Source organism: Corvus cornix, chromosome 1A, assembly GCF_000738735.6.
Source record: "Corvus cornix cornix isolate S_Up_H32 chromosome 1A, ASM73873v5, whole genome shotgun sequence".
Classification (NCBI taxonomy): domain Eukaryota; kingdom Metazoa; phylum Chordata; class Aves; order Passeriformes; family Corvidae; genus Corvus; species Corvus cornix.
In genome coordinates this window covers 58,497,184-58,523,337 of record NC_047057.1, presented here as the reverse complement: position 1 = coordinate 58,523,337, position 26,154 = coordinate 58,497,184, and the positions used below count along the sequence as shown (strand labels likewise).

The 26,154-nt window shown below is 40.9% G+C and overlaps 1 protein-coding gene across 1 annotated transcript in view; it reads left to right on the top strand.

Moving 5' to 3' along the window:
* Positions 1–26,154, top strand: part of TMEM178B (transmembrane protein 178B) — a 223,850-nt gene that overhangs the window by 36,989 nt on the left and 160,707 nt on the right. The window contains exon 2 of the mRNA XM_039570570.1: positions 20,079–20,192. Within this exon, the coding sequence (XP_039426504.1) occupies positions 20,079–20,192 (114 nt within the window). The remainder of the gene's footprint in view (positions 1–20,078; positions 20,193–26,154) is intronic.

The window sequence follows — 26,154 nt, the reverse complement described above, 5'->3', positions numbered from 1 at the left end:
CTGTATAATTATAGTGAGAAAATAGACTAAGTACATTAATAAGGCTTAATTAAAACATGCATTTGTACAAATACTCATGTATACAAATGAAAGTACCAAAACATCTATGTTCTTCTGATTGAGCTTCAGACACAGCAGCACTCTGCAGTGCAAATTCTCTGTAAACTGCGTTTCAAGGCTTGTCTTCTACATGGGTATAAAATTTAAACAGTCTAGTGATGTGTTAGCAATTTCTCTAATTGTAAAAAATGTTAGTGTCTGAGCTTTCTTATTTCAACTCCAGCTTTTCCATTAGAATAGCTTGTTCCTGTTCAGGAGCAAAAATAAGCTATATTAGGATCAAGTGATTTGCTTGTAACACAGTGTACTGGATTTTATGCTAGTATGATTTTTCAGGAAAAATTTTACCTTTATTGCAAAAATCATGTAAAAACACCTTATTTCAATGCAGACTACCCCGAGTGTGTTTTGGGATTCTATTAACTCCAGTCAAGTCTTATGCTCTGGGCAGCTCACTGAGAATGTTTTGTGTCAGGGGTGGGCAGTGAGAGCCACCTGCTGCAATGGCAAGGGTTTCTGTCATCTTTTCCTGAGGTGTGGGTGACTCAACTAGCTGAGCTCTAAATCTGTGATCCCATGGCCTGTGGGAAAATGTGGGATCTGGCTGTGCCCTTCCTTCCTCTCCCCTGGCCCATGAGGGTTCCTGAAGGTCACTTGTGCTGACAATCTGTGGTCTGGCTCAGCTGCTAAGTTAGCTGAAGATTATCAGTTCATGGATGCCTGGATCTGCCCTTTCTTCTCTTGGCCAGCTCTTTTGGGATGATTGACAAAATTGGTGCTGTTGGCCAAAGTGTTTTCTTGCAAGAAAGGTAATTCTGGGGCTGGAATGGCTCACAGCAAGTTGGCTGTGTGTCAGCAGAGCAGCATGAAGTTGACCTAATACATAATGGCCTCTAGCTCTGTGATCACCTATTTGATGTAGTTTTCATGTAGTTTTGTGGTGATTAATGAATGTTTATCATTCTGGAGATCTTCCAGTGGTAAACATTTAATAAGTACGCAGGAATGTTATTGAAATGCACTTCTTTGCATAGCAGGAAAACATGTATTTAATTGTTTCTGTAATTGCGGGTGACTGGATGCCCAGCTTGGCAGGGGAATGGCTCCAGAACCTGACCCATGTAAAGACTTCCAATGCTGGCGTGTGTGTGTGAGCCATACCTGCTTTGAAAGGTAGAAGTGACCTCTGTTTCACTCTGAGTTCAGAGTCAATGAACCAAGTCACCCTATGAAGGAGGCAAAGGAAATTTGGGGAAATAAATTAGTCTGTAGGCTTTCTTTTTCTACTGGGGTTGTTCCCATCCATCTTGACTAATTTATTTTAGCAGGGTAAGTGAAAACTTAATTTCCCTTAATATTGACATTCTCTTCTCCATTGCTTTCGTAATATTTCCTGTAGTTTTCATAATGATAGAAGCAAATCTGTAAAACAAAACAGAAAAATTCAACTAAGGAAAGTACATGAAGTAGGAATCAGTTTCAATTCTCCAGTAGTGTGAAAGATGCAGTTTATCAGGCAGAGTAATTTCAGAATATTTTTTTACCCTTCAGAAGAAAACACTAATTAAAGTGTTCCCTGCTGCTCTGTTGTACAAGGCAGCATAGATCTGATCCTATTCAGAGGACTTTGAATGGCTGTGCTGAGCAAGTCTTATGGGTGGGTAATGGTGGTTATAGTGGAATGGAGGCTAGAGGTGGTTTACTCTTATTAAAAATGTTAGCTGAGTAGAGAGTACTTCAAATAATGTAGTGAGGTCATAGTGGCAGAACTTACAGAGGAGAATTAAAATATTTAATTACACTTGTGGTTTTTTTCCTGTTCACATCCTAGAAATTCAGATCATTCTTACTGTCTTCTTGTGACACCTCTGTGCAGGACTAGGAAGAGTTACTAAATCAGTGTAGTCTTCTGCTATTGCAAGCAACTGCTATGTATAAGCCCAGCCATAAATGTCTCAAGATACATGTGAAAAAGTAAAAATTTGGCCCTTTTTTCTTGGGTGCCTCTGAAATGTGGGACTGCACCTTTGGGGTTTTTTAGGTTTGGCTTCAGTCTTAACCTCTGCCTTCTCATAGCTGATAGTCTTGCCCTGTTGATGTGAGTTGTCTTTGTTGCAGCTCTTGCCATCAGCGTGAGCTTTTTTCTTTTACTGACTTTCCACCTCATCTTGAAACTGAGAAGAGAATGTGGCCTTTCAGTTCCTTAACTCTTTTCCATACCTGCTGTTATTTGTTTGCCTCTACAGGATATTTTGGGATTTAGCAGGGAGAGCATGCTAGAGCCAAGTGAAGTCATGTTTTGCTACAGCTGCTGGAGTAGATCCTTCTTTGCCCCTAAAGAGCAAAGAGAAGCAGTGGATGTACTTAGGTATTAAGTTGCCCATTCCTTGCAGGTATAACTCTTGTGCTAATATAGATGCTAATATTAAAAAATCTCATTAATCTGTTTCCTGTGGCTTTAGCAGGTGTGTTTGCTAACACCCCACATTTGGAGTGTAATGTAGTGAATTTGCCTGCTTTGAAAGGTAGACTAAGTAGTAAGTAGTCCAGATAGACTACTTAGTTGAATTTGGTTACTACAGTGGGACTTGCAGTCAGTACAGAGAAACTCTGGTGAGGCCAAGCCTTGAGACAGAGCCTGTGTACCTGTTCTACCCTGCTGGGGTCAATGGCAAAACACTCAGATAATGACTGGGCACTAATCACAAAGGCCAAAATAGCTTGTGCACTGTTCCCTAGACATTTGCTTCAGTTTAGGCTGCTGATTGGGAGTGTTTTGAGTGACCTGACAGAATGTGTGTGAGCTTCTGGGGCAGTCAGGACTTTTTCAGTATGTAGTTTTCCCCTTCTTGATGCTCCTTCACTATTGTCACAACTTGCTCACTGCTTAGGTGCTTCCAGCTGCAGATCACTGGCATAGATCAAAAAAACTGGGTGGCTTATAAGCTGAGGAAAATATAAGCATCACACTCTCAAATTGATATTTGACAAGGAAGAGGGCTGAAAGACTCAGTAGTGTTGCCTGGAAATGTATGAAAAAACAGGCAGCCACAGGGAAAGAAACCAGCACAGGCTGCGTCCAGTTGCCTGAACATCACTCAGCCAATACTTGTTAGTTGTGCCATAGCTCTGTAATACAATGCTTTGGTTGCCTGTGGTCCCCGTGGAACCATGCTATTTAGAGCTTTAATTCCCAGAAGATGGAATTTTTGTTTTGACTTTATGGTTGTTGGTTACTTAAATACAGAGAGTTATGCTTGGGAAAGAATGCTAGTCGTGCCGGAGACTAGGTATTGGAAATGGAGAGAGATGCAGAAGGGGGTAGCCTTAGTGGTGCTGCATTTTTCTGTTCTCCTTAAAACAAAATGCTTTGATCTCCAGATGAAGCAACTAGCACAACAGTTCATGTTAATTGATACCACTCAATCATCAATCCACTCAGCTTCTGCAAAGAACATTAGTTCAGCAGCACTGGCAGAGCATCAATGGAAGTTAATTTTAATGGTAATTTGGAGCCTGGCTTATTCCTCTTTCAAAAGGTTTTTATACATGAAATAAATTTTTATTGCTAATTCATTTCATTATCATCTGGTGTGGGTTCATGCTAAATAGTGCAGTTCACCCTTACTTTTCTGGAATAGGGAGAAGCTACTGCCCCTCCCTAAACACTCATGAGCTGTGATTGTTGTTTGTAGTTCAGAGAGGTGAACGGCAGGGTTAAGGAACCAAAGGTTAAACCAATGAAAGGATATTTATTTTTAATATTGCAACAAGCTGCAATTCTTCCAACCAGGTAATTCATGATACAGGAGCTTGGGCCTGCTTGCCAAGACATGCTGTGGACTCTGGCAGGACAGTGCTTCCACTTTCCTTCTGACTAATGGGAGCAGCATAGCCCTAACCCTAATGAAAGATACTGTCAGAACCTTCCATCATGCTTTCAAGTGATGTGGCAGAGCAATGCAGTTCACAATGCCTGACTGCATTCCTGATGCAGCACAGCCACAAGTGTGCACCTTGCTGAAAGTATGATGGTACCCAATTCTGACAAGGCCTGTGAGTGATTATCCCTGTCCTTTCTATCTCTGGGCTGAGGATCCAGCAGGCACTGATGTTCTCCAGATACAGATAAGTAACTGACTATATCTGGCATAGCTTAAAAATGATGTAAAAATCTCCTCATAAATATTCTCCCAGTAAGAGTATCTGTGGTGATGTGAGTCTGCTTTTCTCCTATTAGTTGAAGGATGCCAGTCTCACTTCTGTTGTGCACAATGGCCACATTATTTCTCAGATTCACTTTATAGGATTAGGAGTAATAGCTGAGGGGAAATCATGCTCAGCTTCGCGTCCAGGTCAGCATATTTGGGCCTCTGGTTCTGCAGTGTCAGTGCTGAGCAGTTGCAGAGCTGTCCAGTGCTGAACTGATTCAAGCAGTATATTATTGCCATGGGTCATGTGCAACTGTTTGAAGTAAACCCCTTTACTGTTTTTGTACTTCGTGGCATGGAATCAGGGCTCCAGAATGATCAAGGCCTCAGATTTAAATTATCCTAATTGGGCAAAAGGCACCTGACTAAATCAGAGGAGCATGAGCTGAGGCTTAAAGGTGGTCACAGAGGCAATGTGCAGCTTACATGGCTATGTCCTCCTTCCTTGTGGGACCTCAAGAGTCTACATGTTCTTACCGCCTTTTGGAGTACAAGATTCTAAATCTTCTAAACAACTAGGACTATTTCAGACTCTGTTTTCTGCCCTGGTATAATATGAATAATAAAATTACAGACTTGGCTTCAAGTAGCAGCTCTTGTGGGTGGCATGTATGGTTTGAGTATCATGAGATAATTCCACTTGATTATGTCTTTTCTTAGATCTTGAGTATTAGTAGTATATGTAGCTATTATTTTTTACTGTTTAAGTACATCTCTCTACCCCAGTAGAAAATCAGCTTATAGGTGTGATGTTGGAGACATGCAGAAGCACTTGAAATTTTTTTCAAATGGTGAAAAAATTGGGTCTGGAGCAGTATTAGTTTCACAATCACAGAGTACCTGGGCTCATGGGAACCTGGTCCAAGACCAAAGTTCCTAGTCATTGCCACAGCACTGCTGAATTACAATAAATGTCACCAGGTCTGTAGGAAATCTAAACAGAGAACCACGGTATTTTCTTTTGCTCCCTCCTTTTCAAGACAACCTAAGTGTTCTTAAATATCATGGTCTATATGTCAAGAGTACTTCGTATTCTTATTTAAAGTAAGTTATTGTTATGCAATTTCATAGTAAAATCTTTTTTCCATAGTTGAAAGTCTGTAGAGTAACAGATGAATACTGTTATTTTTCATTTCTTAAGATAACTTGGTTATTTTCCTGTGGGAAAGATTTTTTGCTGGAATGTGGGAAATACTATGTGGAAACTTGTGTTTTCTGCCATTCTCTACAATTCTAGACCACTTGCTCACTCATTTTGGAAAGCTGTTTATTAAATCTCAGAAAAATATTAAAGCTCTGGAAGAGTTCGAAGACAGGTTGGATGTGGCTTTGAGCAACCTGATCCTGGTGAAAGGTGTCCCTGCCTGTGGCAAGGGGGTTAGAATTGGGTGGTCTTTAAGGTCCTTTCCAAACCAACCTCTTCTATGATTCTGTATTTCCCAAGTATCTTTTCTTTAGTCCATTAGGAAGGGTCAACATCCAGTCTTGCCTTTGTGTGTGCTCCTAGCAAAGGCTTCTCTCTTGTGTGGATGAAGTCACATTCCTGCACATTTGAGAGCTGTTCACTTACTGCTGTTCCAGGATTGGAGTATTTTACTTGAACTGTGTCCCTGTACTGAGAATGGTTCTCCCTCTATCCTGCATCTGCTGTGGCTATATTCAGAAAAACTGTTTAATCCTTATGGTATAAAATCTACCACATTTGCAAATGAGTTATACAAACATATATGATAATGTTTTCAGTTCCAGAAATTGGGCTATTTTGTCTTTTATTTCTCACTCCTTTTAGGGCTCTGTGCTGTTAGCTCTTTTTTTCTTCATATATTTTATGCCTGTTGCCTAGTTGTGTAGCTACAAGCCTAAGCGCTGTAACCCCTCCTGTTAACCATCTAAACTTGGGTGTTCTTTTCTCTAGACATGATCAGGCTGATCAGTTGCCTGAGGATGTGTAAGGGTCATCTTTAGCTGATTCCAGTGATGTCGTACAACAGACTTAGGTTTTTTGTTTTGGGGTATTGACTGTGCTGCCAGTGAGTCTGGCACTTGTGCACCCTTACTGTATTTCTACTGCAGTATGAGACGAGCATTTTGCTTCTCCTTCCGAAGTCTTCTTGTCCTGGGGATGCTTCCTGAATCTGTCTGGTGCCTGCCACCTTAATCTCTTGTTGCCTTTAAGGCAGGCTGTACTCAGAAATATTTTTGATGAAACTGATTTGCGTGTACAACTCGCTGAGCTTGTACTGCAGTTTCTTCCTGGTGCTGCATTTGGCTCTTACCTTGGTGGGTGGAATCTCTGGGCAAGATCAGCTTGCAGTTATAGCTCTTTACTATGGTTTTTGTCACAATTGCTGTAATTAAACCTGATATAGCAGAACCCTAGGAGCTAAGAATAAAGCTAATGGCATATTTTCTTAAAGGTTTAGATGTTTTCCAAAGAATGTGTTTTCTATTAGGTTGGCATGTTGTCTTCATCCTTTTCATCAGAGTGGCTGATGGTCCAGTGGAGGCATGTTTAGAATCATCCTGGATCTTTTTCAGCTCATCCTGCACTCAGTGAACTGAAGCCTTGTGCTCTGACTCTAAACGGCTGAACAAATAGCTGAAAAATAGCTGAACAGCCCCTGAAAAAATAAGAGGAAAGAAAATTAGGGAGGGTGTGTTAACATCTGCTCAGTCCTTCTCCTAAGCCATGTTGAAATTTAGTGTAGGAAGAGTTTCATGTTGTAGGAGGATATTGGTCCCTGCCTTTGGACAATCACTTGCTATTCATGATTTTATTGCCTCAATTTGTAATTGGTATGTTTGGAGGGGTGGAATAGAGATCTACTGCATTAAATAACTTAGAGTTAATAGAATGATGGACTTAAGTCTGCATTTAGACCTATAGCAAAGGGGACTGATTGCACTGTCTGTGAGTTAGTGTCTGTGTGTTGGTATACAGAGGTAGGAAACAGAAGGCCTGACTTTTGGGAGGGGAATAGTATGTAAATTAATGCTGGGCAGCAATACTGTCTTTAATAAATAGTTTGAGATATTATTGAGAAATAGACTGTGCGAGGTATTTTTAGAGAAGTAACGAGAATAGAAAGTGAAGCATTCATAGAATACAATAATCTATAACAACAGTTGGGTTTAGAATTAATTCTACAGATAAAAATGTGTCTGGAAGCACATAGGATGCTGACTCATGGAGTTTATAATTTCTAAGATCAAACACTGCAGTTCAAGGCTTATCTTCACATACTATACAAAATGAACTAGATGAGGAGGGGAGGTACTGAACAGGATCAGCAAAAGTCTTTCAGGGCACAGATTCTGTTCACTGTAATTGTACAGCATTGGTCCCATTGGGTGTTATCAGAGGCTACTGAGACATGAGCATTTGTTAAAGTTCAGGCTAGGAGTATAGATTAAAAAACATAAATCCTGAGCTGACAGTGTCTGAATAAATGCCTGTTTCCATAGCCCCTTCTCTCCAAATCTGAATTTCACCAGTGTGGTCTTAAAGGCCTGTTCTGTACTGTTCAAGTGGTGCTCGGAAGAGAGGTCTTCTTTGGTTCCGTGTATGGTGATGGATCTTTTGGGATATGGCTGCCTCCTCCTCTGTCAGAATGAGGATCATAAAGCAGGTTCTTGAATTGTAAAGGGCTGAATAACACTTCAGGCTATAAACTCCAGCGGGATTCTGCTGGCCTTTCAGGCACAGGGATGGTGGGATGCATTGGGTGGTGGCAAGGGTCTTCAGATATGCAGTGCTCACCTTTCAGTCAATGCTTATTGCTGCCATCCATGGAGTTATATTATCTAATGCTGCTCAGTGCACTTTGAATTGTGTCTTGCAGTCTATACATTTTTCTTGACAGGCAGCAGAAATATTTAGTCCAGCTTGTCCTGGTCAGAACATCTTACATTGCAGTGAGTGGGAGATCTTTATGTTGTGACCCTCTGATTTGATTTGACATTTCAGATGGGAAAGTGCAAGAAGTGGTAGATGACGTTTACTGAAAGACAAGAGGACGTTATAGGCAAGGGAACATCATGTCACAATAGCTTCCCAAAGCAAATTCCAATATGCCCTCCAATTTGCACTGATCCAGCAGTAAATGGGATGAGAAATTCTCATCCCACACCTTAGTACATTTAATTATACACCAGCTCTAAGCCTAAGCTAGGGTCACATGATTTTATAACCATCTAACTTTATTTGGCATGGAAAAAAATAAGATGCTTTTAGACCTATAGGGGATTTCCCTACTCTGATCTGCTCCCCTGTTACATAAGTTGGGCTGGCTTCTGCCATTTTTTTTTCTGTATTAAAGCACATCATATCCATGTCTTAAGAGAAATGAAATTAATCTTAGTTAAAGTGCTTGGATACTAAATACCTTTGAGATTTGGCTAGAACAGCTTAATTCCTTGTTCAAGATAATGCTGGCAACAGGTCATCTCACTGCTAACTTTGCCATAGCTGGCAGCTATTGGCATACCCTGATCCTTGCACATTTGTACTGGGAATAAGCAAAGGGAAGATGGGGGCTGGAGGTAAGTTGGTCCCTTCTCTGAGTCTGGTTCCCTCTACCCCCATGTAAGGGCATTTATCCTTCCAGTGTTTTCATCTGCTGTGAAACCTGTTGTCATTCGGTGCAGTGTCTGCAGCAATGTTGAGATTCTAGCCCAAAGTTGTTGACTGAAGTACATTTGAGTGCAGCAAGAACTTGATTCACCAGAAATGAATTGCTGTAGCATTTGTGGAGAGGTGTTCAATGCTTAAGCCTTCTGTACACAAGGGCATATGATGGTATTGCAAAACTCATCATAGGATAAGTAAGGGCACAGTCCAGTCAATTGGAAACATATTTTTTTGATCACATCCACCAACTTTTCCTATTTCAAATACTTCTTCAAGAATCATTTCCTTCTGACAGGAGAAACCACTTATGATTTCAGACAGCTGCAAGGAGATTAACAATATCTGTGGTTCATAGGTTTTAGAATGACCAAATTGTGCTTTTACTCATCTTGGATTTCACAGTAGAGTTGTCTGATCTTCTTACCACCATCTTTATCTTCCTTTCCTTTTCCTTCTAGTTGTCTTTCAGTTTGTTTGACTAGTCAAGGACATCTTTTTAAATATCTACATAACATTCAGTTTCTCAAGGCCTTTATTTGATTCAAGCCCTCAAGTACAATAGTAAGTCCAGTTACAATAGTGCAGCAAACAGCCTTGCAAGGGAAAGGCAGTGAGCTGTGCAGACTTTTGTCCCTCTGAATGTGTACTCCTTTACAAAGGAAGATGGAGTATCCGTGTAATTTAGTGATGGTGGCTCACCAGTTAATAATTTGAACACGGACAATCCAGGGGATGACTTTACAGGGAAAGAGCATGCCCAAACATGAAACTATTCCTCACTTTGGAGAGCCATTATACATACTGCCTGTATAATTTAATGGTCTCTTCTCACCAGGAAAAAGTCTCAGTGTTTATTTCAAGGTAATTTTAGTAGCTTTTGTCCATCAGGCTATGTGATCTAAGTAGTTATTCAGTTGGCAGAGTTTGAGGCAAGAGACATTATGGACTTGCAGGAAGAAACTCTGCTCACTTAGGAATGATCTCATCTGTTAGCATCTCTGCACGTACATTTGATAACTGCAAGGTATCTTTGTCTGGGAAATACTTTCTTGTGTATGAAGTGATGCCTTGAAAATGTCTTTATTCCAACCACAGTACCCTATTTTTTTTTAATAACTACAGTAGAGACAGCACAAAAAGAGACTAATGAATCTTAGTGAATCCAGAATATAAGGGTGTACTTAAGAATGGAATCTTTCTACCAAAGGGAGAATATTTCCAAAGTCTTCTGTTTGCACAGTTTTAAACTCTCAGTAGAGTCCTCAATGGATGGATATAATCTGTCTTATTACAGGATGTAGAGAGAACAGTTTATGGGAATAGCAGGATATCTTCTTTCTGGTCTATCCATGCTGTAGTCTGCTCACAGGGGAAAAAGCCCAACCTGGTCAAAAAGCTGATGCTGGATTTCTTCCTCACTTATTTCTTTGATAGGCTAGTTGCCTGCTGGTGTTTCTGCTTTTGGAACTGAGATAATTTCAAATTATCAATAAAATTTCAAATACTGTGGCTTCTCCTAGTTACTTTTAATTTAAAATGCGCAAAACAGGATCTATGCTAATGGTGGTGCACTTCCCAAATTTAAGGCAAGCCAATTCACCTTTTATATGTAACATGTGAGTTAGAAAAATGCATCTTAACTTCAGTGTATAAGCAAAATGCTTTCTGACCATAAGCCAATAATTAAGACGGGGAAAACTGTCTCCTTAGTTTGATTGCTATAAACCCCTACCATGTGACTCCTGCCACAAACTTTATTCTTCCCTCTCCTTTCTCCTCACCACAACTTATGTTCTAGTGAAAGTTGTGAAACTGCCTGCCATCCCTGCACTTAGTTGCAGGACAAAACCGATGAGAAAATGATGTCATAAAGAAGTTGCATAGCCTGCATAAGTCCTTGCATTTGAGGGATGTTTTTAAGAGACTGCTGTAGTGCTAAATGTAAGTGTAGGATCCTCTGTAAGTGGGATTTTTTGGGAGATTTGTCTGGGTTAGGTCTCAGCCTTATTTCCATAAGGTTGCATGGAAGCATCTGAATGATTGTTGTGTTGTGATTTCTGCTGTTTAAACACAAGGTTGAAGTGCTACAAGAAAGTTAAATGCTTTCTCCAGCTCAGCGATTTGTGGTGCTTGCTGTAAACTAACGGGATACAGAGAAGTGCTTCTGTTCCTCTCACTTTGAGGACTAAATGTGTCTAGAAAGCCACATTTACATTGCAAAGCAGCATGTAAAATAGCTTTCCAAGGCAGAGAGATAGGCACCCTTAGACTTCACTGCATGTGATCACTGATACTCAGAATGAGTGATATCAGTGGATCCACCCTTATTTTCTTCTTGGTGATCTGGAACCCTGCTTCTTCGATATCTCTTTGAAATAGGTTTTAAAGCTGGTTCATTCAACACCAAGCTTCATGGGAGCATCTTACTATGAGAATCATAATACATACATTGCTATAAAAGAAACCTGTCCATGGAATAGCCTTTGCTGTGCTTTTTCTTTGGCTTGACAGCAGTGCTGAGATATTACTTTGTTCCATGAGCTATTGGGTCATCAGTGAGTTTTTACTGGTAATTGCTGTCTCACTGACTTTTTATTGATCACTTAATTTCTGCCTCCAAACATGTAGGAGAAAATATTTTTCAGCCCTTTTAACCTCCTTAAGTTTTCATTTGTGCTCTGCTTCCCTCTCCCCTGTGGCCAGCCCAAAGCAAATAGGTGGACAAAAAGATTAATAGAAGCAAGGAGATGTCTTCCTCCTCTCAAGTGCCCTGTGGCTTGGAGACTGTTATTAATAGCTAAAGTAAAAAAGTGTTTCATAACCATCTTCTTGCTCCTGCTTCCTTGCCAGCCCCCTTTCCTTGGTCCCTGGAGAGAAAGTGTGAGCTCATCACTTTCCAATGCAAATTCAGCTTTTGGTCTCATACTTGGATTCTTTTCTTATCATGGGTGGAATATTTATCTTCTGCCAGCTGGTGGTTTTAAGCAAGCTGCTATTTGCTGGGCTATCCAGAGAGCATGTGAGGAACAGGCCTGGCAAAAGCTGCTCAAGCACTTCATTTTTTTTTTCTCTGCTCTGAAAATGTTACTGTTGGCTCAGTGCATGTGCACATATCTTCTGCACCTCTGTCTTTGCTCACACAGTGGTTGAAAAGAAACTTTAGATGTTTTAGTGTGGAAACAGCAATTGAAATGTAGGTGTAACAGTCTGAAATCTGTGGAAGTCACTCTGTGGAATCTGGTTGCATAAAACCCACACACAACAAAGCTGTTGTGTGTCTGGAGATCTGTTCTCTTTAGGGATGGCTTCTTTTCCATGTGTGTATTGTATCTCTAGAGATCTAGTGGGTCAGTACTGAAAGGTAGCCTGCAGGTTTTCATCCTAGATGACCTGGGAAGACTGGGAATGGTGCACTCTTGTCTATTTTCCCATTTCTGTATGGATAATACAATATAGTACAGTATGTTGGATCCTTTCAACCATCCCCCCTGCTAAGTTTTTACAAGACTGCTTTACCAGCTGAGCATTGCCTAACAAGTTGCACTAAACTAGAGGCTCTGAGAGAGTCTTTATTTGGAAGTTAAGTGAGATGAGCTGTAAAAGAAAAATGGAAGGAAAAAAGAACATCGAGGTTCTGCTTCTCACTCTGAAAAAAAAAAAAGTTTGCTCACTTTCCTAATGAAAATCTTTAAGCTGTGCGTTCTGTTAATGTATTTGCTGGGTATGTGCCATTTTGTGGACAAAATATTTATTTTATGTCTCATCCTTTCAGTGGCTCTCAACTCAGTGGATACAAGCAAGCTTTTCCTTCAGGTAAAACATAATGCTGCTATCTTCTGAGTATGTTTCCCCAAAGTTCTGTGCTCATTGCATTTTTGGTGGTCAGTAAGGGCATCATGTAAAAAGCAAATTTAAATGATATTGTATACTGAAATATCCATTTGCCACCCGCTACCTAGCTGACTGCACTACAGGCTTTCTGCATTTTACCCCACAGGGAGTATATAGGTGCTTAATGTGCTTGTAAGTACATTTTTAGTTACACTTAGGTACAGTTAGGAAATTGTTGTTTATTTTAATGTACAAAATTGTTTCTGAAGCAAAAAGCATGCAAGGGAACAGAACCTTTAGTGGAACTTAATCTAAGGTGGCTGATGGTTTCAGCTGAAAAAACCTATGAAATTTAGAAAAATGCTGTAGAATTTTCCAAGTATGTTTTTCAGACTTTCAGTTGAAATAGAGTTTTAAAATTGTTCTTTAAAGACATCAAAATAAGTTACAGATGAATGCAGTTTTGCGGCTGTACAAAACTTCTGGTGATCTGAATTCTGGTTGTTTTTGTTTTTGCTGGTGTGGTACGGTGGAGTTGAATTTAAAAGAAACAATTTGTGCTCAGGACCTAATGTTCACTTTGTGTTTTCAAGGAGGGGATGTTAAACTGGCTCTGCTCTAGTACCATTAGTTGAATTTCCATTGGCATGTTTTCTGATTTAACTTTATTTGTGAAGAATCTAATGGACATGATCTCATTACAGCACATTGTGTTCTGAACCAAAGCAAGGTAACTAGACATGATCAGGTGGTCCTTTTCAGAAGTGTCCTGCTGATCCCTGTCATGTGCTCCCATAGACATGTTCATTGTCTCTCCCAGTATGTGACCCTTGGGTCAGTCTGCGAATGGGGAAGGACACTGGATCAGATCCCCCTCTGATTTTACACAGATATCCAGAAGGTGAGTAGAACCTGACAGTGCACTTCTACCCGCTTGTAGGGAAGGCAGCTAGGGACTAGCAGTTGAGCCTTAAACCAAACAGACAAACTCCAACTCATCAACTGAAGGGAGGCATCAACCCAATGTCCTAGCAGCTCACGGCAAGCAACAATGAGCACCAGGAGTTGTTTCACTTTATCTAGGACAAGTTAAAACAAGTCCTACTGGCAGATCAAGCGAACTTCAGTGCAGGATGATGCCAGAGCCAGTCAGGAAGAAACATTGTCTCTTGTTCTAGTAATTTGGCCCATGCTGCAACTGAAAATCTATGTTGAGCTTCATTAATTAGAACATTGGCTTCTATTTATACGTATAAGTTAATGAATATTCACCAGATATGTTGATTAAGGTGGTGCTTTTTGCATATTCTTCCTAGATTTTTAGCCCTTTACTCTTAGGTATTCTATTATTCAAAATATTCATGTGGCACCAAGGGAATTCCTGATTAGGTATTAGGGATGGTCAGATGCTGAAATAGGTGCTCAAGGATGTGCACCTCCATTCTTGGACTCTCTGGATCTGATTTTAACTTTGAAGTTGTGCCTCTTTTGAGCACGGCATTGGACTGGTTGACATCTAGAAAACCCTTTTAATGTAAATAATTCTATGGTTAATGCAGAAGAATAGCATTCCTACATTTTTATATTAATCTATTTATAGATACGGAAAAAATATGTAACCAGTACTTTCATGGTTAGTATTACTCCAGAAGTAACAAAATAATCCTGTTAAAGGTGTTGCAATATTTTCTAATAAGTATCTGATTTCATTAAAAAAAGTCATCCTGTGTTCATTAACTAGTCAGCATATCTGATTGCATGATTGCAATTTGATTGCAGTCTCTGATTGCAGTTCTGTCATAGCAGCTGGTCAAAGTAGAACTTAATTTCTCCTTCTATCCTCCTCCAAGGTTTAATTTGACCAGTTAATTCATGCTGAAACTGCAACAGTCTTGCCTATATTAAGGTACTTCCAGATGAGTTTTGATGACTCAAAAGAAAGATTAAAGTAACTGAGGGCAGCACATACATCTGCATACATAATTCTGAAATTGCACCAGCCTGAATGACGACGGATAGTTTGAAGGATGCAAAAATGTTAACACAATTAAACAATGAACTTTTCCAGTTGGGAGAAGACTTCTAAAACAATAACAGATATATATGCCACACGGAATTGCTTTTTGTAACCTAATCCTGGTCCTAACTATGATTATAGCCTCTGGAAACCTTACTGAAATGTTATGCTAAGAAAAAAACAACCCACTATGAACCTTCTCTGCTCTACAGATTTTCTGAAGATAATGTGAAATAATTAGAGACTAAATGACCAATCTACATCTCTCTGCTATGGAGGTAGTCTCCCAATGAGGGAACAGTAACCAAACAATGGAATTAAGGCAATCTCTCATACAGAGGGCAGTTTCTCATAATGAAGAGCAAATATATGTAGTTTGCAAGCCAGAAGCTAAGATTCCTTTTACTAGGAAATGCTTGTGTAGTAATTCTCAAACAGATTTGTGAAAATTAGAACTAGCACAAAGGGTGAATTTTGTGGAATAAATTGCTTGCTGCAAACAGTTCATCCAGAGGTATCTGCAATATAGAAGAAGGGAGAGCTGCCTGGAGGTAGCGAAGGCTCAGAATATCCCACCAGTCTTTTCAGGGAAGCTCATAATAGCAAAAGCTTTGACAGGAAATGTAGCAAAACAAATACCAGTTTTACAGCTGGATCCTTCTTACAAATCAATATGCATACTATAAAAGAAGAATGGGTACCCCCCTGGTTCAGATCTCTGCATGTTATAGAATGTAAGGTGACCCTCAGTCCTAGCTTGTGGAGTCTGGGGAGTGGCTACACCATAGTTCATCCAGAGCGAATGAACTGCTGGCTCCCTGCATCTGAGATCCCTGATTGCTCTAACTCAGGTACTGCTGCAAAGAATCTTAGTGTGGGAGAAAACTTTATCTGTATCTGCAAGTCCTCTAGCTACCAAAGGTAATTTATTCACAGGTATTGAGTTAATCTGTAGTTGAACCTTTAAGGATGCTTCCACAATCTGCAGCCCTGAAAGCAGAGGCAGGAGGGAAATGTGAAATATTCTAGTCCTCAAGACAGGCAGGATGTACACTCAGATAACCCATGCAAAGTAACTCTGTGCCATCTCAGGCTGGATCTGAAGCTGATATTACTGTCACTTAACTGTTCTCACAGATTACCAGTTTGATGAAAGACCATCTCAAGGACTACTTTCTGTTGCCAGCTCTCAGATGGGTTGGTCAGTATTAAGCAGAAGACTAAACTATATGATCACACTGATGCTGTAAATTCATGAAACCTGGCAACCACCTTTGCAGCAGTCAAACTGACCTCACTGGGCAAATGCCTCTGGGTGCTTCTGAGATCTAAAACTTAGGACAGAAGTAACCCATACCTTGGTGGCATTTTTGAATTTCCATTCTATTTCTTAAATGAACCATGGTAAAGACTGTTACTTGGAGCAGATTGAAAGAGTTGAAATACTATATTTAAGGGAGTAGTGGGGGCACAAATGGTGATGAAGAAAGACTGGTCCAAAAGTTCTGAAAAAGGTGTGTGTTTACCCACCAGACAAATACAGTATGGACACCAGCAGTATGATCTTGCTTTTAATTGTTCTCAGTCCTCTTCTGTTTAGAGTGGGATAATGGTTCAGTCACATCCTGCATTACCAAACAGTTTGGGACCTCTACTGAGATGGTGTTTACAGCCCTAGTAATGCAGTGGTAGCTGAGTTTCTCTAGCAGCTGAACTAACATCAGGATGTTGGTTGGTAAAGTTTTGAAAATTGAATAGAAAAAATCAGTGTTTGCAGGCAATATTTCTGCTATGGCCCAGGTTAAAAGTTTTTCTTGTAATGGAGAGAAGAGGGGAGGTATTATGGAACAATAGTATGGAGCAATGATCAGCAGAGATGGGAAGGAAACTGAGTGGGTAAGTGGGTCAGTAAGAGGAGGTGCATGTTTAATGCTGTGAATACTTAGCTGCTCAGGATGAAGCTATCTCTAGTTTCCTTATCTCAGATTTGCTTGTCATCTGACCTTTGCAGGGAACAGGGGGTTGCCAGCCACAGTTAACAGCTGCTGAATCCCCTGAGCATCTGTGCTTGTGATGCTGGTATGGCAGAGGTTTGCTCTGCATGGTTCTAGTTGCATCCTTCTGCAGATCCTTTTCCTAGCACTCTATTGGAAGATGTCAGCTCCTTTTCTTTAGTATTTTCAGTAAGCATTTCGCTTTGGTCAGAAAAACATGGTATATATTGCATCTGTCCCTGGAGCAGCTTTGTGGTGGGTTTTGTGTTTCTTGTGGCCAGCTGTAACTCTTGCTATGGCAGGTCACAGGTGAAAAAACCCTCACTCACTGCTTTGCTCTATAAATAGTGTTCCCAGTTATTGAAACAAAGTGCAGAGCACAGCTGCAGTTGCATTTGGTCGTTCTAAGTTAGTGCTGAAGGCTGGAGGTGCTCCATAAGTTGCAGTTACCCTATTGAGGGTATGGAAGGGAAATCTTGCTTTTCTTCCTGCCCCAAAGACTGGAGTGAGCATAGCTATTAATTCTTCTCAAGGTAAGGATTTTGTAGCACTTCTCTGAGAAGTCTTTCCAGCAGAGCAGTAGTTCTGATCCTTGCTGCTCTTGCTGCTTCTGCTCTCACAGGGACCTCCAGGATTTGGATCTTTGGGCATCTTGAACATTGTTCTCTTCTATGTGGAACAAGTAGGGAAACATCAGACGTGTGAAGTCATCACTGCCCATAAACTCACCATTCTCCTAATTTTTACTGGCAGGTCCAGGCTACAGAAAGCCTCTTTCTTAGGTTCAAAAGCTAATTCTCACCTTTAGTTAGATATATGCTGATGTACTTGCATTGACTCAGCATAGTCACTCTCCTACACTTGTGAGAGTGGGTTTAAATAAGTGGTTCACGTTTAAATGCCAAGCCATCACAAGTGTTGTCATTTTGGACCATGAAAACCTTGAGTTCCTCAGTAGGATACTGCCTGCTTCTGCTGAGTGGACACCCTTGCTTCCTGGTGGAGCTGGCAGGGCTTCAGTGCCCTCTCTGAACTGCCATGCCAAGTGCTGTACCATGCCTTATTTGCCCACCCATGCCTTATTTGATATTTTTGTGTACTTAAGTCTCATTAGAGCCATGGGGAAGTAAGCAAAAGCCCAAAATTATGTATATGGTCAAGTGATGACCTGAATTCAGCCCATAATCTCTTTCTGCTTTATGCTTTGGTGGTACAAGTGATATTGAACAGCTTGCTGCATTACTACCAAAGGTCTTTGCAGAATTAGAAATCTGATGGACCTTACTAGAAATTAGCCTTTTTGGTTCCAGAAAAGCTGCAAATAAACAGGATTTTTTTCTCCCTTCCTTCTGTAAGCTTTTATTTTGTATCTTGGCTCTATGTCCCTTTCTACTATTCTATATAAATCTCTTGTTTGGGCAGGTATCTGATAACTTAAAGATTAATTTCTGACAAATGACCATTTGTTGTTTTCTTGCTGATGCTTCTAATCTATGAAAGCAACTGAGCAAAAGGGGATAGGAAAACCTATAAGAAGGCAAGGTTGTGATTTGGGGATTTTTTTTTAAAGCTCTTTGCACACTAGCTGTCTTTTTATTTAAATACTATTCTTAGTTTGAAACTTTAATTCTGGGCGTACATTTGGTGCCCAGATGGTGCAGACTCACACAGAAGCCCATCACGCTGTCAGGGCAGGCGGATACATATGTAAATATTTTGCCTTTTTCCCCTATAATATTTGGCTTTGTCTAATCTAATTGCTGTCAAAGGCAGAATGTGAAGAATACTTAAGAGAACCAAACAATGAAGACCTCAAATTTTTGTATTGCACTAACATTGGAAGACGCTGGTAGACTGTGATGTAATTAATAACTTGTTTCATTGGTTTTCTTCTTCATGCTGTGAATTCATGGTCTATCATCTAAGTTCATGCCAAGTAGCATCTTACCACCCTTAGTAGAAACCTGTATTTGTTGTGGTTTAAAAGCATATTTTACCCAGTGGAACTGTCGATACAAGGCTAATGGGTCTGCTTTTTCAGTTCGGGCTGGCAGTAAGTGTCCTCTACCTGCCTCCTTGTGTATAGTGCTCTTTATTATTTATATAATTCATTGCTTCATTTAATTTATTCTATTGAGTGCTTGTCTTAATGTATTTTTAATACATAAAAGCATTTCCAGCATAGCTGCTTCTCTGACTAGTGGTAGCTACTAACAAACAGCATGGCCAACCACATTAAGGGTACCTATTTAGTTATCAAAGGCCTGAGCCAAAATAACAATGTTAGTGGGGAAAATGACTTCTCTGAGCTTTGAATCTGACAGCTTAGTGGGAAGGTCTAATAAAGCCAGTGTTAGCTGGGAATGCTGGCCAAAGCAATGTAGGAAAACTGGCTTTCATCGATACAAGAACTGTTACAGGTTTCTGATCAGATGTGAAATTTGGCTAGGCTATAATTCATGGAAAGCATCAGACTACACCAGACCCCATTCTTCTAAGGACACTAACTATGCAGAGAGATGCCAGGAGATCAGATCCTGGAAGGGCAATTATTTTACAGGAAGGAAAGTATTTGTAAAAGGAGATGTAATGATGTGACCAGAAAACATCAGAAGCAGCATATGGTGTTTTTTTCTGCAGAATGTAGGTGAAATCCTGAGGAAAATAGAGGAAAAAATTTCCCATTTCAACCAGTGATGTTGCCATCTGAGCCTCATTGTTCAGGGATGCAAATGAATTCTGTCTCTGAACCTGCTGTAAAAGTGTCCGGGTACCTTCAAGAGACAGTGTAGCCAGTCGTGTATCCTTCTGCTGTGGGGTGTGGAGGGGTCAGGAAATTGTTCACTATCTATATGTATAATTTTTTCCGTGTTATTTTTTATTTTTTAAGGAAAGATTAAAGGGGCTTGTTTTGTCTCTCCTGAAGTAGGGGCATTGAGTCATGACCATGACTGCACAAAGAATTAAGACATGAATTTACAGTTTCTATACAGTAACTGCATGGCTGTTGCTAGCTCATAGTTCAGAGAAGACATGAAAGAAGGGGTAATTTGCCACACAGATACCTGATGGTAAAAGCAGACACTGGCAGCTGCTCCAGGGCAGTCTTGGAAGGTCCCTGGAACGTGTGAAAGATAAACTTCCTGTATCATAAGTTTGGATCTGAGCTTACTTGTCATGGGCCAGAGACAGTGCTGGTTGTCACAGTGGGCAGGGATGGTAGGGATTGCTTTGCTCCTAGGCTTTGCTTTTGGTTGTCAAACCCATCTGGCCTATAGCTGGCAGGACATGTTCCATTCATTTAACCACACTTTTCTGCATTTTGCCTTTCCCAGGAGCAATTGAGCGGTGCTCGTACATCAAGTACCACTACTCCTCAGCCACCATCCCCAAGAACCTTACCTACAACATCACCAAGACAATCCGCCAGGATGAGTGGCACGCCTTGCGTAAGTGTTGCTGCCTTTCTTCACCCTTCTCCTTGTGTGCAGGTGGGAGGTGCTCCCTGATAAATGAGAACAGAGGCTTTGAGTGACAGCCCCCTCAGAGCCCTCATCTCGCATACAGTTTGTCTTTGTAGCAGACAGATCGATCTGTTCTTAGGACCTACATCTCTGTTTCTGCTGCTGACTGGAAATTCTGCTGAGGCATGAGAATGTGGCGGTGGGGAAAAGGCATTTGTATGCAGAGATTAATATTGAGTTAAATACAAAAATGGATAACAAAATCAATGCCCTATTTTTTAATTCAGTGGAATGCTCTGTACGTGAGCACATTCTCATGCCTTTGCTGCTGCTGAGTTTCCTGCTGCCAGGAGAATTCATTGCTGGCTTTTATTGTAGAATACGTCCCACTGCCAGCAGCTCCTGTGTGAGTGTGGCATCACTCTCCTTTGAAGATCTAGAAACAGAATTGCTGCATCCTTTAAGGCATAAGGAAGGAGCTTATCCCTCAGTGGTAATTGTAGCCAGTGGTCACCAACTTTGTAATGTTTGCTGAAGTGACAAGATCTGACAAGGATGGAATTGCCTTGGGAGGTACTGGCTGACCTCAAGTCTTTTGTCTTTCTCATCTTGGGGATGGAAAAGGGTTTTCACCGATAAAATGCAAGAGGTAGGATTTCACAAGGAAGGATGCCACTGTGATTGCTCTTGCTATTACATAGTCAGGGATGAATGTCCTGAGCAGTTCTGTTTTGGTGGAAGCAGTTACATCTCCTTGAAGGTGGCAGGGGTTGAGGCAATGCTGATTCTGACTGGGAAGCTTGAAAGGTGATAGTGAGCTGCTACTTTGTTGGTTTGGGAACTGTGCCAGACCTCTGGTGTTCCCATGGCTTTCACTGTCTCAGTCCTCCCTTATGTAGCTGTTGCTTTGGGAGGGTCCTTCTAAGCTCTGGGGAGGAGAAGGTGCAATGCTGTAATTGATTTCCTACATTGGTGAGGGTGAGGTCCAGAATGGTTTGAGATTCATTGGTGCTTGTAGGCCTTTCTGGTCCACTCTGGTAAAGAATTAAGAACATTCTAGAGGGTCTTGCTAAATGCCTATTGATTTTTTTTTTTTTTTTTTAACGTGTCCCTGTGGATAAATACGTATTTTTATTTTCACATGACAAGGAAGAGGAATAATTGAACTTATGCCTCTCAGGAGGTTTAAGAGGCAGGTCTTGCAAAATATTGTGCTGTGCTAATTTTTCCCTGAAATCAGAAGATGAAGTGGTTAAGTTCCATTCAGGTTTTCTCCTACCACCTGTCTTCTCTGCTGGTGTTAGTTTTATGTTAATGTAAAATGTAACAATACTCATCTATGGGCAAAAAGAGAAATGCATCTCCCACCCAAGACATCTTCTGTTAGGGCTCATGGGGCAGTAGGAAGGGACTTTGGTTTATGCTTTTTGTGTATGTGTGATTTTGCCACTGAGTAACAATGACTTTTCTGCAACCATGTACTGCAGGAATCTCACTGTTTAATTTTAGAAAATAATTCTTATATTAATCTTTATCTCAGCAATGGCTCAAATAAAGAGTTATATACTTGGCCATCTAAGGTTGTGTGCATCCCTTGGTAGGATCAGCAAGTTCCTGAGCCTGATATGTTGGTAGGGCATTTGTCAGCCTCCAAAGGTGCAGTCTAGACACTGCTCACACACTTACGTATCTGGTGTGGTCTGAGGCACTCTCAGGGTGAGGCTGCTTGTCCCCTCTGTGCAGAGTGTGTAGGTGTGGGTGCATATTTCTGACCCAAATTTTCTTGCCAGTTTCAGGAGTCAGATAAGCATAGGGAGGTGTAGATAGAACTGATGTTTGCATCTACCTATCTAAAGACAGAGGAGGAGAGAAATACTTTGCTGAAGCTCTCCTCTCCTGAGCAGTTGGTGCAACAGAGTGCTTTGATAATATGGGGCTAACCACCGGTGATTCTGGAGGTCACTGCATTTAACAGTGAACTGAATCTGTATGACTATTTCCTGTGTAGGAACAGTAACCTGTTTTAAAAGACAAGGCCAATAACAATCTTTTCAAATTGTGCTTTGGTTGAGGGGGGTTTTCTCCCTTTGCATTGCAGTAGGCAAAGTGGGGGTATGTCCCTTCAGGAAGTTCCTGTGATTTTAGCCCCTGCCTTAGCAGCTGACTCTGCTCTATGCCTCTGGACTGGTTTCATCCAGGAAACAGCTACTTCATCTCAACACTGGTCAATCTGATATTTCCAAGTCAACCTGGCCATTATTTTCCTGTTCCTTTCAGTGAATGTCGTGACAAGCAGCAAAAGAAGCAGGGCCCAGGCCTGGCTATCTTCTTTCTCTTGCCATGGATTATTTTTCAGATCTGTAGCATGAGATATGGGAAAAAACCAAAAGTATTTCCTGAAGAAACATGGGGGCAGACTGGCATCTTGGAGAACTTCAGAGGAACTGGAAAGGTGAAAGCAGAATATCTGGTCACCCTAGTAAAGAAAAATGCCTCTTCCAGGCTGAAGCCACTGTTGTAATTTGATATATTTGTATTTCAGTAGTGGTTATTTTCTTTTTCTAGTGTATGGACAGCCAACTGTGCTGCCTGGGAAGGAAATTCATTGTTTTGCATGTTCAATGGTCTGGGGATCAGAGGAGAGAGGGCTCCCACCATTGGCTACAAACTGCTTTTTTTGGACTGGAGGGCAGGACTGATGCTCCAGCAGTTTCTCTTAAATTGCAGGAGTGGGTGAGGGACAATTAATTTGAGGCTGAGGACCCCATGGCACCAGTCAGCACACAAAGCAGATATTCCTCTAGCTGTGCTGTTAGCTATGCTAGAAGAGCCTGAGAGACCAGCTTGTCCTAGAGGAATGGTTGAAACTGACTTTACAATTTTTGATTTTCCTTTTTTCATTCTGTTTGACATTTTCAAGATGGAACCTTTGCTCCAAATTGATTGCCTATGGCAGTATGAGCTGGGAAAATAGGACTTGTCTTCTCTGTAATCACCTCCTCTCAACTATCTCTGGTTAAACAGGGATGGAGGGAAGGATGATTGTAGTATTGTCAGCTCTTGCCTGTCAGGAGATAAATGTTCATTTAATTAGACAAAACATGTATCTATATGAGCTGGGAGGGGAAGGGAGAAGCAAAGGAAAGCTGTATCCGACAACTTTGAGCATGAGTAACTGTCTTTATGGAAGATGCTGGCATAATGATATGACTGAGTCAGTATTAGGCATTTACCTTGGCACACTTTGGCCCTAGCCTTGAGTACAAAACCTGATCCATAGTTCTGTTTTCTGAAAAATGAGACCAGCATCATTGATGCCCTTATAACTGGAGGTGTATTATTACAGTAAAAAGCCAAGAAAATGTGAGCAGTTCTACATTTATTCACATATCATTCCATGTGTTTTATGCTGTTCCTGTAGGTTCACTTTCATTATACTACAGATATGTTCACATGGGAATGTGCTCATGGCAGGGGTTTGAGCTTTAGAATGTGGTGCAGGCTTTGGGAAAGGTGAGAAGTGTTTTCGGGTGATTAAGCATTTCAACTGGGTGCTTGTTCTTTAAGGAAGCTGACAGTAAAAGGGAGGCTATGTTGATGTTAATTTTTTTTCTTGTCCCAAAATCTTCATGAAACCATTAGCTGGTATATTGTAGCAAAGCAGGTGAAAGGCTGTGTTTGCAACAAAAATGGTAGTACCTCCAAGGCAATGAGGGGCTGTGCTGTATTCAGTTTAGCATCTTCCAGCAGCCAACAGAGCTGTTTCTTAAAGCCACTGCGAGGGATAAGGCACTCAAACCCCCCAGGGAGTGTTCAGTCTACTGTTTTACTCTTTGGAGAACAACAAACACGTGTCGAGTTGATGCCGGTTTGTTTTTACCATCAGAAGGACTGTAGTAAGGTCATTTTGCTTTCATCCCTGTTTGGCTTTGTGTGGGTGTGTTTGTTTTGTTCTATTTTTTTTTTTTAACAGGCTATAGGCAACCCAGGGTCTATATTCATCTTATGCTGCACTCTGAGAATTAACAGTTTCATGTAAAAGAGCCATATTGTCTCCAAGGTAGGTGAAGAAACTACTGTGGCTTTAAAGTGCTGCAAACAAGCAAGTTGATGATGTGTATTCTTGAAGAGTGAGATTTGTTTTTCGCTCAGAGAACAAGTGCAATGACTCCCTCTTTCCTTTCTCCTGCCTTGGTAGCTGAAAATGGGATGATTGCTGCACAGCACTCGGGGCCTTTGGCACAGCTCCCAGTGGCTTGTGTTATATTGCATGAAAGTCTCTACATCAGAAGAGAGACAAAAAAATTCTTCCTTGTCTCCAAAAGCTTTTGTTTTGCTGATTCACAGAGCCTATTATGTGAGGTAGATAGTTTGGTCTATAAGTCTTTTATTTTTCCTTCCTCCTAATATGTCACAAACCTGATTTTGTACTTTGAATTTAACACGGCTGCAAAAGAAGGTATTTGTCTGTATGTTCTTCTCCAGCTTGCCATTGCCTCCTCAGCCTGTCTTCCACAGCAGCTGTGTTTTGTGTCCAGGAATGTGAAGAGTGCTGCATCTGGGTAGGAAGTGGCTGGAATTGCTATGGAAACTGATTTTTTTTTTTCCTGCACAGCTTAGAAATTGTCACCACACTGCTCTACAGTGAACCAGTTCATAAACAGGTAGCTGATTCTTCCTAAGTGTTTAGAATTTCTTGAGCTTTTAAAAAATGCTCCTTACCTGGCACTGTGAGATCTCCTTTGCCTCTCTTCTACCCCCACATTTCTACTGCAGGGCCACAGGACATGGGCTCTGAATTTAAAGTACAAATATGGTGAACTGCCTTGTCAGAACAATCATAATGCTTTGTATTGGAATGATAGCATTTATCTGCACTGTGCAAGTGCAACACTCCTGTGTTTGTGGTGGTCTAAAAGCTATTTGCATAAAATATGAACTCTAAAGTCAAAAGTAATAGCCTGGCACATTCTGGGAGGAGCAAGTATTGGAGGAAATGAATAATTTCTACAGGATGTACAGAATGGTAAAATTTTAATTCATACAGCATCTATGCTGAAAGCTGAGTGGATTTTATTGGCCTTAATGCTCTGAATTTTGCAGGAGCCAACAAAGCATTCAAATACTGCCTTATAACCAGTAAAACTACTGGAAAAATATCCAGCAACAATTAACACTCAAGAAAATGTCTGTACTTCGAATTTCTGTAATGTCTAGACTTCTAATTTCTACAGACTACCCAAGCCATCTTGTTCCATGGAATATGAAGTTGAGATTTTCACAGAAGCTCAGATGATAGCTTGACAGTGCCTTGGTTACACCAGCAGGCTCATGGACTTGGCCCCATCCGCTTTTATAAGCAACAATAAATATTTAATTGTTGCATCTTTAAGGGCTGACCCCAGAAAATTTTTGCTTTTTTTTCCCATGGGTACTATGGAAAACAATGTTTGAAGTAAATAGGTGGCATCCCACTTTTCTTGCTCCTTTCTTTCACTCTCTCCTGTATTTTCTTGCCTCCTTCCATTCCTATGTGCCTCTGCAAGGAAATCCTGTTTCATTTTTAATTAGCTACCCGGGCTCCCAGATGGAAGGACACCCTGATGTATGGCCCCATCCTGCTGGTCAGTGCCATTTGGCTGACAATATGATGTCATTCCTTAATGCATTGGTTATTACAACAGACAGGGCAGCCATCCCAGAGGTTAGTCAGGCAGCAGGTGCTCACATGCCTGGAGGTCTTGTGTTGTTGGATCTTTGTTGCATTCATTGTTCCCATAGCTAATGACCAGGTGGTAGTGACAGACCTTCTCATTTCCCCTTCTCTTTCTCTCTCTGCTGTAGGGTTTTCTTTCTATCCTGCTATTTCAAGCTAAGATATAATTTTATTCTGGCATTGAAGTCTAACCTATTTTGAAATCTGTAAGGGAATTTATTGCCTTCTGCT